The sequence below is a fragment of the Syngnathus leptorhynchus genome, chromosome 14, assembly GCF_054491065.1.
Source record: "Syngnathus leptorhynchus isolate UIUO chromosome 14, UIUO_Slep, whole genome shotgun sequence".
Taxonomy (NCBI): domain Eukaryota; kingdom Metazoa; phylum Chordata; class Actinopteri; order Syngnathiformes; family Syngnathidae; genus Syngnathus; species Syngnathus leptorhynchus.
Genome location: NC_141208.1, coordinates 5,580,357 through 5,592,690, shown reverse-complemented (window position 1 = coordinate 5,592,690; position 12,334 = coordinate 5,580,357). Strand labels below are relative to the sequence as shown.

The following is a 12,334-nucleotide window of genomic DNA, read 5'->3' as shown; positions in this document are numbered from 1 at the left end:
TCCTTGACTACTTTCATGACATTGTGAACAGACGCAAGCTTCGCAGCCACCCCCAGGACTTGCCAGGGTTTAGCGCCAGCTCGCGCCGCTCGTAAGGAGGAATCAATAAGTGTTAAATCGGAGGAAAGTGCCACTGAGAGGGCCGAGGGCCCTACGCTTCCGCCATTATATTCTGCTCCGACTTGATTGGAGAGAAGACGAGGAAACCGGTATCTGGCGTACACTTAATACCTCGGAGCGTGTTACGTAGGCTCCACTTGTGTGACCTGAGTGGAGAAAACAGCAAATGATTGTAGAACAGTAACATACACTCCATCCATCCATTTTCTCAACCGCTTTGTCCCCACGGACAGTAGGCGGGGGACACCCTGAACCGGTTGCCAGCCAATCGCAGGGCACACAGAGACGAACAACCATTCGCACTCGCACTCATACCTAGGGACAATTTAGAGTCTTCAATCGGCCTACCAAGCATGTTTTTGGAATGTGGAAGGAAACCTGAGTGCCCGGAGAAAACCTACGTGGACACGGGGCGAACATGCAAACTCCACACAGGGAATCAAACCCGTACCCTCCTAACTGTGAGGCGGACAGTGCGCCACTGAGCCGCCCCATCTGCACACGTAAGACAAAATTTAAACAGTATGTGTTGCAATCACAACAAAACCACGTTAGCACTTACTTTCATATTTTGTTGTAATTGCACTCAGTTGTTTTTTTTATAGTTCGTCTCTATGAAATTTTGCGTGGTTGATAATAGGTTGAAATATTACGCCACAAGGTAACGACCGGCACAATAGGGTTTTTGTTGTTTGCCCAACCCAATTAGAGTAGAAATGGGGACTTTTTCATACAGGTACAATGGAGGATTTCGTCAAATGTCGCCATGGTAACCCCAGATTTAGGCATTGTTTGCGACGAGTGTGAAACAGCCGATGTACGTCACTATTTAAACAAACACATTGAGTGGTTACAAAAACGTCTTTCGGTGTCAGAGTGAGTCTACATTTTATAGCTGCAGAGTAAAAACAAAGGGCCAGAGCCTTGTTTGGATTTAGACTCTAAATTTTAGGGCCTTGAAGATATTCCACTGCTGCCCCTGTTCACAACATAACAGAGGACACAATAACCTCTTAGCTCATTCCTAAAATCTAATCTAAATAAAAGGAATTTCAAAGTCCCTCGTGGCAATTTTGCTTCGGATTAGATTTGAGTTTTGGACGTCTGGTTCATTGGTTGTGTTTGCTGCCACTTGTTACATTCTCAGCTTTTATTTCAGTGGTTGTTTTAGACTTTGTTGATTTCGTGTTCATTTGATTCCATGACTCGTTTACTTTCCTTTTTGTTTTTCGGGTGGGGATTGAATTCCCATTTTTGAGTAATTCTGCCTGGCCTTCCTGCTTTTGGGTCCTCAATCATGCACAACCAGGGAAAGTTCACACTTGGACCACATTGTTATTTTTTTATTTGAAGTACAATACAAGTGTTGATGCATCTTTGTCATGCACCCCCCCCCCCCCCCTGATTTTGGCAAATAACATCATATTTATGTCGTTTCATGAACATATCCTGAATTGAACTCGAGCTCTCGTGTCAAATTAAGAATCCTAGTGCAGTGCCTCTCGACTTCCTGACACTGATTAAAACAAATTAAACCCAGTGGTTCCATTTCTATGCAGCTCATCTCATCACATTGTGTTCTCATCCCGCAATTAAGAACCCATTTAGGTTATTATACGAAGAAGAGCTCAGTTTATGATGCAATATATCTACATGGCCTGGTTCATGTTTGACACACATGCTGTACACACACAAGTGAGTGACATCCATTGTATGCATCCTGCAGAGAAATATGATACAACTGATATTCGGGACATGACAGCATAGTTGTGGCCTGACAAAAATGGTGGCACGCTGAGCCAATAATCAACGCCTGGTTACATTGGCCGTGTCACTGGCGTGCGTTGTGCTCTGGAGGAAGACCTGCACTTTTCATGATCAGCCCTTAAACAATACTAAACACTTGGGGAGAACCACCATGACCATCCTTCCACAATGGAACAAAACAAAGGGTCAGATTTGCACTGTATGGTTCAAGTGACCTAACTGAATCTTGGATGAATTGTAACAACTTGAAGAAAAAAAAAAATCTCTTTTATGGTTTTCAAGATACAGCAACCAAGTAAACATAAACGCCCATATTTGATTTGCCCATCATTGACAGCTTGATGGGATGGATGGATGGATGGATGGATGGATGGATGGATGGATGGATGGATGGCAATTTCATAATAGTGGAAGTGGATATACAGTTCAATTTCCGGGTTCGTACCTCTTTAAGGGGGGCGGGGGCGGGGGGGGGGGGGGGTACACGTCATTCAAACGCACTTCCACACATCCAGAGGTTGACAGAAGGAGGCAATATGTCGTGCATGTTCCGTATTACTTAGTGAGGAGCCCTTCCTTGTTTTGGTTGAAGGAGGTCCATATTTGTGCGAGGTGCTCCAGTAATCGCTTCGGATGTTGCGCATCACTTGCCGGTCTTGGCTCGCCTCATGGCCGCTGATTGAACGCGTGTCATGACTTGCGCCCTCGGGGACGGCACACTTGCAAGCAAAGACAGCAGCACTCGGAACCATAAACCAATTTTTGCTTTTCTTTTGTTTTCCCCCCATCCAACATTGTGTGAGTAGAAACCCCCCCTCGCTTAAGGATGGAACCTCAATGGACATAAAAGGTAAGCAGATGTTTGCTCTAATGTTCAAACCAAGGCAGCAAAGAAAGAAAAAAAAACGTGTTTGTATTGGATACTTTCTACAGCATGTATGTTTACTTTGCCATGTGTAATTAGAGGGCTGATTTGACATCAAGAAAATATTGAATGTAAATAGAACAAGCCACTGCAGAAGGTAGGCATGATAAAATTATGGAGTGGAGAAGTAGCTGCGTTTTTGTGTCTAATGTCCACATTTAAAAAAAAACAGCCATTTGCTCAGTTACATCAATTTGACTACAAAATTCAAATTCACTTGCTGTATATATCTATATCATAGTATAGTATATAAGTATATGTAGAGGTCATAGAATATAATTTAAATCACACTGCCCCCCCCCTCCCCATGTTTTATGACACTGTATGTGCCATAAAAGTTGCTTCAACAAAGCTATCAGGTTCTTATAAAAAGATCCGTTATAATGACTACAAAATGGGATTTTTGGATTAGTAGTTTTTCCTTGCCCTCCAGGGAGATAGGATTTGGTGATGTCGTTAATATTTGCCAACTGTGGTTATGTTATTAAGGGCTACAATTTATTTATTTTTTTAAAGTAGATAATGACATACGATTGAACAAGTTGGAAACGTGAGTAGGAACAATCCTAAAACGATTCAGGTCCTACTTAGGGGAACATTGGAAGTTGTGAATCTGATCGATTGGCCATGGCATTTGGCGTCCCTCAGGGGTCAATCCTTGGAACCCTTTCATTTAGTATGTTTACACCTAGCCTTCAGACAAATTCTTCAGAACACCAATGTTGGCTAAGAAGGCTTTGCAGATGACATGCAGTTAATCCTTAAATGACAGTTTGATGAAGGTGTCATGTCACTACCTAAACGAAATCAATACTGTCACTACATGAAGCAAAACACATGACCCAATATTTGATCCTCGTCATGTATTGATTGTCATTTTCAGACAAAGGTGTTTCCGCACCCAGAACAGGACTCACTCAGAGTATATTTGTTTGTGAAAGAGGATAATGGTGAAGATATTTCTGTGAAGGGCCGAGTGCAAGCCCAGAGGTAATCGCCGGAGGTGACAGCATGGTCATCGCTGATGGAAACGCAGGCAGCGCCATGTCCAAGAAGGAGCCAGCTAAGCAAAAAAAGCGCCGAGCCTCTCGTCCCCACAGCCTGCCCTCCCCGGCCCTATGTTGCGCCTGCGGTCTGTGCATCATGCTGGCCGGACTCAACATCACCTTGGTGGGCGTGTTCGCCTTCCGGACCCTGATGCCTTCTGCCAACCCTTCCATCGTCATCGGACCCATCCTGCTGCTCGTGGCCGTCTGCTTTTTCGGGGCCTGTTGCGTGTGCAGTCGCCTCCCTCCTCCTCACAGCTCGCGGGGGGGCAAGACGGGCGGGCGGGGCATCAACCTGATCGGGAACGGCGGGCTGGCAGGCGGGGCGGCTTTCGAGATAGAGACCAGCGAGCACACCCTGCAGGACACCACGGCCGTGCAGCTCAGCCCCACATCCTCGCCCGCGTCGTCCCGAGGATCCAGCCCCGACAAAGAGGCTCCGGATACGTCCCTGCCTGGCACCTGCAAGCTCTTCACCATGGACACCGACGCCACGTCCGGTTCTCTCGGCGCTGTCTATTCAGCATCCACCGCCTCTGGGGGAGAGGTGAGGCTCAACCTGCCAAGAGAAGAAGCGGCCACCTTGCAAGATTTCCAGCAGTCTACTTAACCTTCTTGTTAAGAGCTTAATGAGTGGGACCGACCTCGGCACGTTTTACGGACGTGACCGTTTTTGACCAATTTTTAAAAAGAAATGTCAATTTTGGACCAATTTAAAAAAAAAAAAAAACATACGAGGGAATCAAATGGGCAAGTGTGTTCTAACTGCTCTTATCGTAATACCAAATGGGCCTAGGACCAGTACAAAATGGCTACGGACTGCGTTTTGTTTGAAAGGGGTGCTCAACTGCCAACATGTGTCTGTGTTACTGCAAATGTCAAAGATTGTAAGTCAAAGGTTTGGAGTGACCTCATTGACTTTTGACGTTTGCTATTTGAGTACCATCAAAACGATATTCTATTCTCCGAAACGGATTGTAATCATTTGAAGGGCACACGATATATTGTGCAATGTTGCCGTTCTGTGTCTTTTGATCTTATCTGTGGTAAGCCCGCTGAATTTTCATTCCTTGCTTCTATTTAAAAAAAAAAAAAAAAGATCTTACAAGGACTGGCCTTAATACCGACTGCATTAATTTTTTGGGCTGATTTGATAAACTTGACATTTCAGACTTTTTGAGCTTCAGTAAGCCAAACGATGTTGGCCTTGCTTAAACGTGGAATGTCTTGTCGTCACTGCCCAGAAACTTTGCAAAACCCGAATTGCTGTGAAAGCGACGTTGCCTTAGATTGAACTACATATAAGGATCCAATGAAAGAGGGCTACATTATAGCAAAAGGGCACGCTGATCATTTTGTTTCAGAAAGTCTTTGCTTGCACGCCATGAAGTTTGCCCTCATGTACATAAACAAGGTAGTTGAGCATCATTGGTCATTTTGATAGGATTTTTTGGGGATTGTGCAAAGTGTGTCTAATCAAATATCCAGTGAGTGCAGATGCAGCCTTGTACATAGCAGCATTCCCACATTTATGAACCACCATTAGTGATTCGAATTAAAAGCTGCTGCCGGTGGTAACTAATGTTCTTGCATGTTCACACAAGCAGCCTGTTTTTGTGATCTATACTTGCTGTTTATACTGTACGTGTGTGTCTTTCAATTTTGGAAACTCCTAGCTGATATTGTGTTTCAATGGTTGTACGTTTGTAAATAAAACATGATGTGAAGGCATACAGTATTCATGAAAACGGATTAATTACATGTTAAATCAAACTATTATTGAATATCTAAGTCTGTCCTCAAATCTGCTTTGTTGATGAAAACATTTCATCTGGTAGGATTCATCTCTACCACCAGTGGGCGCCAGAGCTTCATCTATAACTCTCAAATACGGATGCCATTTTAGGTTAGACCACTAGATGTCAGCAGACAAACATTGCCCTTGTGGGAATGTTAGTTTGATAACTTATTGCTTTAAAAAAAAAAAAAAAGAATACATCTGTTATAGATTATGTGAAGCATGAAACTGAAACATATGTGCTTTATTGAAGTATTTCACCTCAAATCTTCCAGATGACTCCTGTCTCTTTTGTTTTGGATTTTTGTTATTGGTTTTCTCAAGGTTCCCGGCATCAAATTACAGTATGGGGCCTTCCTGTGTGGACCGCATTCTCACTCGAAGTTTGTTTGGGTTACATTCCATTGTTTTAGATTGTCCACATGTGTGAATGTGTCTTTTTTTGTGTGTGCGTGTGCGTGGCTGTTGAGAAGTCACGCCTCTCACCGGTGAGTCATTTAAGGACAAGCTCTATAGAAAATGAATGGATGGATCGTGTTCCATAGCTATTTACTAACACTTGGGCGAGTACCAATAGCAGGTATGGAGTGATATCCGCCTAATTTCAAGGTATCGGGTACTCATGAAGACTGCCGATACCAGCCATACCGTTGGGGCTCCGTATCTGAAAAATATCACTCATTCTATTTAGCATCACAGTGACCTACTGGAAATCAGATATGTTGTCATAAACACAAGATAAGCCAAACTAGTTGGATGGAGCAGATGGTTGCTAGAGGCTGTTGACTGGCTTAGCCATGTTGGACAACTCAGCCAAGATCCTGCCTTTGTCACATAGCAGTGGAAAATAATTGGATTAAGCATCAGAGGAACAATGCAGATTAAAACAACAACAACACCAAAATAACTCCTCCCAGTGCTCCTCTTCATGCACTACATCATCATGTTGATTCGGATGGCCTTGACCGAGCCATAAAAACTCATAAATTATATTAAATGTTTAGTCAGCTGTAAGCCCCATAAAAGGGTTGACAAAGATCTACTGCCTTTAGATGAACAGGTTTGGAGGTAAGGTGAGGTGTATATTTATGATGACATGTTGATTGTTCTGCTGACTAAAGTGTAGTGACAGAGAGGTCAGCGTGTTCCACTGTGGTTTTGAGAAAAAACCAAACAAAATCAAGCAGCGCCCAGCTGTTGACCTTTGAACCACGCGTGTCATTGCCTTGCTTTGAACGTGCATTTTTGCATCCATTTGATGTGAGGCTTCAATGTTGTATCATCTTTACTGTCTCATCAATCATTCTTGCAAAAAAAAAAAAAAAAATCTGATTGCCATTGTGTCATAAAACCAGTGCTAGAAAATATCTGGGTCGACGTGACACACTCTAACGTAGTAATTATTGACACCTTTATATGGTTCTTATGTAATCCCTGATGCAGACTAGTGATTTGGGTCACCCCCCCCCCCCTTCCCAAAAAAAAGCAACTGATAAGACCGAGGTGCCACCAAGTATCCATCTCTGACTCATCTTCAAGCGACAATCGAAAGATACAATGTGAACAGCTCAGTTTTGATGTATCCACGCCACATTGGTCACGACAAGCCACTGAACTCACACCTGCTTTATCGCGAGACCCCCCCCCCAAAGCAACCAGCATCGCCATCCGCTCCGAACTGGATCCTCGGTCCCCGTGTGGTGCTCGCCGGATTGTTCCTGTGTGTGAGAACACGCGAGGGGCGGAGGGATGGCGAGTGTAATCAAGCTGAAAAGATTAGGGGAAGACGAGTGGCTGAGGGTCTTTTATGAGACCGCTTACATAAGACTAACCCAGTTCACGCCGCTTCTGCAGCCAGACTGAGCGGGAAGGAGCTGACGAATCCAAGAATACTCATCAAAAGAATCGTCTATACCAAATTGTAAAGTGCTCATTTTCCGAATGTAAACCGATGATTAATCCTTACTCAATGAGACAAAGCAAAATAGCTTTTTGTTTTTTCTGATTTGAGCATTTTTCGGAGTCAGCCAATCTTCCTTCAAGCGTCCAAAATGCAGCAGCTCACCTCTTAATCGAAGCTCGTAGGAGGGAGCCCGTAAAATCCAATTCTGGCCTCCGGTCGAAGCTTCGATTAATCGCACGCATTTATTCGGATGAAAATCCTGAGAGGGATGGAAACGCTTGATGTCCACACCCTTTTCCGATCAAGATTTTATTCCAAACTGTCTTGACCGCCGCACATATCTGTGACATCAGTTTCGTTATTTCCGTTATTCCCATAACAAAGCGTTGGAGGACTCGCAATGGCTCAGTTAATGGAGAGTCGCCCGGATCGATGAGCATTGATGAGCATTTATCAAATCAATGCTTTCCACAGATAGACAACGCACGCTTCTCTGCAACCTGCGTCAATGCCTTTGACCCCTTCTTTGAATGTTACCGTCCATCATATTTGTGTAGGGCCTATGGGTTGTTTATCCAATCGACACCCTCATTATAAATAGCTCTTATATCTAAAGATGAGCCCAAGGGTCATTGAAATAGAAGTTGTGTAACTTCTGGGGAGTGTAAACATTTGTGGAACATGTTTTGTACATCTCGATATAAATTACAAGCCCTCTGAATTCTGTATTGGCCCCTCCTGGTGTTGATGGCTTGGTAAACAACATGTTGTACCGGTAATCACCAGCAGAGGGCTCTGCTTTGTCATAGAAGCCCCATTTGACAATGAATGAATGAATGCAAAGCACATCTATCTCTGCAGACTGCTTCAGACTGGTTCCCTGTTCCAAATCGAGGTGGTCATATGCTGCAAAAATGTGTTTGGAGGGAGTATTCCGTCATGACGATGCAACTCAAATGGGTCACATCTGCTCTTCGTAGATGGCCTTTCACACCATCTGAGTTATTTTGTTTATAAGGTGCACCGTCTAGTGTCTTGGTCCTTCAACCTGGGTCCAGAGAAACAATGACATTTTTATAGCTGGATAATTTGCAATATATTTTGATTTCAAAATGCAACTCTGAATCCGTTTCCATGTTAAAGAAAGTTTCTGTTGTATGAATTGAATTTGGTTTTGCTTCATGCTTTTCGTGCATTCCGTGTTCCTCAACCCCGTTCCTTACGTTGTCCAATCATCTAGTGTCTTGTCCAGGTGTTCCACGTTGTCTCATTGAGTTGCTTGTATTCAGCTCCTTGGCTTGTTTCCAACTTTTTCTGTTTGTTGTTGCTGTCACTTGTCACAGACCCTTGTCATGTTCCCAGTATTTGAATCTTTGAGTCTTTTGTGGATTTATTTCCTTTGTTATTTTTCATGCTTTTGGGTTCTGCGTTCATAGGAGCTACCGTAATTTCTGGAGTATAAGTCGCATCGGAATTTACGCCGCACCAGCTAAAAATAGGGGGAAATCCTGTTTTGTTCATAAATAAACCGGACTGGACTCTAAGTCGTAGGTGTGTTAATGTTTCATTTCCATACTTAAGAGGTAAGCCGCACTGGACTGACGATAACACGCAAGGTTCAAAGCTTGTGCATAAAGTAGCGGCTTATACTTTTGCCACTGTTATGTGAGGTGCCTTGCCAACATGCATTGAAAAAAGGAGACAACTTTGAGTCTTGCCCAACACCTGTAGAAACGGGGAAACATCGTGCTGCCGACCATCTCGGAGTTGGTTTTGTCCCTCTGACACTTTGCCATGGCAGCGGCTAGCGGCATTTAGCATCCATTGCCTTCCCGGATGCCTCTTTCCAGGTCTCCCATAGAAACAAATAAAAGGAGCCAGGCTATACATTTTAATGACTTTCCCACAGTGGCTCGCCAATGCTGCAGCGCCATTTTAAAATGCTGAGACTCCAGGAGAGTCCCTGCTGCTCAACAGAAGACAGGAAAGACTGCAAGTACTCTCTGTCCACTCTGCCAGGCCAGGCCAGGCCAGCCAACAGGAGACACAAAGAGCGGGGGATAGGAAGAGAGAGAGGGGGGGGGATAATCAGGTCTTTATGTGGCGTGGGGCCGAAGGGGGGGGGACAGCCTGAGCATTGTCCCCTGGGCCCCCTTCTCCCTCACGCTGCTTTGATTGTTCCTGTGTAACCAGTACATTGTGACAAAAAACAACCGATGGGTTGTGCATCCGCTTCCACCGACAACTACGGGTGCCCATGCTTGCTTCTCCCAAAGTTGGTCCAGTTCCGCAGAATGTTAATGTCCAACTAATACACGTAAGCGGTAAGTGTGAGTCAGCCAAAGTAAACGGAAAGGTTCTCAAGAAGAGGTGTTGGTGGCAACGCAATCCATGGGACATCCAAAAATGTAAACGTTGGTCTCTCTCTTGTTCTCTGACTTTAATCAGCGGGGGCCTAAAGAGGTCAACCTTGACTTTGGAAAATAAATCAAATGGTGGAAGGTTTCTTTGTATTTGGTCATTTGCGATGTATACAGACTACTTGTTGGTGGACTTGTCAATACATGTCAATTTATAATTTGGCAATGCTGTAGACGTTTTTATGACTGCAAAGAAAATCAAATAGAGAACCCATCTTATCTTGAGTCAGTTGGTTACATCACCTGCTTTTTATTGACTGTGAGGGAAAAATTCAAACCCATTGGCACACCAAATAAGGAAGTGATCCTGAACATGAACACAACTAGCATACTATGGACTGATGACTAAAACCTGAAAGTCAGAAGGAGTTTTACTAGCGTCATAGCGTATCTTACGTTAATATGAAACATGTTTGATATTATCACAACCAACAATCAATAAGCTCGTCCAAAACTGGTGAGGCGGTAGTTTTCCAAGGGTCTTTTCCAAATCTTCCCAAAGTCATCTGACGTTCGGGTGGCTCAAGGCTCATTTGGATTTTCTGCTGTTCATTGTAACATCCTGTTATTCAATAGCTCCTGGCCTTTATAAAGGGCTCTAAATTCAATTCCTCTTTTCTCTCTGATCTGATTACAAGTGTTCCGTTGTTGTTTCGGTGCTTGGAGACTAATAGAAAGCAGCAAGACTGGCATGAAACCGGAGACAAGGAGATTGCATGGGGCGTGTTATTGAGAACAAATATCAGAAGAAACAATCACATATTGTGTGGGGGTTTGCCATTGTCCAATAAAGAAATAAAATTTTGCCAAACACATAGCAGAATATAAAAACATTTTCCAGTACATACCTTGGCTTTCAGTCAAGGCTCAATTCACAACCCTTTCCAGGAAAGAAACAAATCATTCTTGCTTTGGCTCCTTCTGGATAGCCAAAGAGAACCGCTTCTGAAGCTGTCATTGGATCGGATTGGGTGTATTCAAAATCATGTTGTACCTACCTACCGTCATGACGGTCAGGGTAGCCCATTGTTAGTGGCCATTGTTTACTGAAGGTGTCGAGACTAAAGGAAACATCTGTTTCCTCCAATATGGCTGACTCATGAAATGGCTGCAGCTAACTGATAAGAAACAAGTCTGCATCCCTCGCATCAAACTTGCACAATGCTTGTTTACTACAAAGTCATGGAGACGCTCCAGGATGGCGCTTTTGTCATGTCATCATCGTAGAATCACAGAGCAGACAACTTTGAGTTTGCAGTTTCCACTGTCGTTTTTAAATGCGGGAGTAATGAGGAAGCAAACATTGCAAAGCAGAAACTGCAAGGCGTAGTCCTTTGGGGCTCAATAAAAATTTGCCCTGCTCGGACAAAGGTTGGTCCTATAATGCACCAGGAAATGCTGCTAAAAAGAAAATTGTATTTCTATAAATTGGATTTAGAATTTATTTTTTTTAAAGACCCATTCTAAAATAATTGCATGGCACCATTTGTTTGTTTTGTTGATCCAGACGATATTTAGTTTTATTTAACTTGTTTTTTGTGGTGTTCCATGTTCATGTCCTGTCTTAGTCACCCGCACACAAATACCTCCTTTATCTGTGCGATCGTTTGCCAAATATTTGTCACGTCATTCCACCAGCCCGGAGAGATCGGCGTCGGCGGCGCTCATGGTTTGACGGAACCCGTGGTGAGCCGTGTGACCCGGCCAGTGGGACGGTTACATCAGCTTAATCAAGAAGCCATCAAAAGACACTTCATTCAAAACAGGACACAATCAAACACTCCTGCTCTCTCGAGCGCCATTCATTCTGTCATGACACTGCTTATTGTGTTTGTGGTGAGAGACAAGTATTCACACCTAGATTCAATTCTTTTCCATCCATTAATTGTCCATACATGCTGTGATTAGAACTCGGGAGCTCTGTAATTTGATTCAGATTTTGGGAGCATTTTAATTTAGCAACATTCTGCGTTCAGATGATCGTTTTAACTGTTCAATTTGCATTGTTGAATGAATCAGAAAAGGAGGTGTACGTGTATGCCGCAAGATTGCTAAACTTAGTTCTAATGTTAAACATGCTAGCTGTTTCAATGCTAGGTCATCTTAGCAATTAGCATAGCCTTAGTCAGAATATTGCATGTCAGGAATGTATCTTATTCACCATTTAGCCACAGCAGTAGCCAACCAAAACTCGTTGCTAGCTAGCTGCTACATGAGTGGCGAAGCCCTGCGAATCTTTTGGGCGGTTGAGTCTCCGTATTGCTATTTGTGTTTTAAGCCAGGTCCCATTCAGTGCCCGCTTCACAATCACCCGATGAATGAAGAGGTCGGTCATTGCAATAAAGCAACTTTGAG

At 43.6% G+C, this 12,334-nt stretch overlaps 1 protein-coding gene across 2 annotated transcripts; it reads left to right on the top strand.

The window, feature by feature from the left end:
- Positions 1-2,387: 2,387 nt before the first annotated feature.
- Positions 2,388-5,852, top strand: tmem275a (transmembrane protein 275a). Of its 2 annotated transcripts, none has more exons than XM_085930251.1 (2): positions 2,388-2,737; positions 3,783-5,852. In XM_085930251.1, the coding sequence occupies exons 1-2, from the start codon at positions 2,725-2,727 to the stop codon at positions 4,466-4,468; spliced, it is 699 nt and encodes a 232-aa protein (XP_085786377.1). In that variant the 5' UTR covers positions 2,388-2,724; the 3' UTR covers positions 4,469-5,852. The 2 variants fall into 2 exon arrangements, with proteins under 2 accessions (XP_085786377.1, XP_085786378.1); XM_085930252.1 differs by having other exon boundaries at positions 3,696-5,852.
- Positions 5,853-12,334: the final 6,482 nt, after the last annotated feature.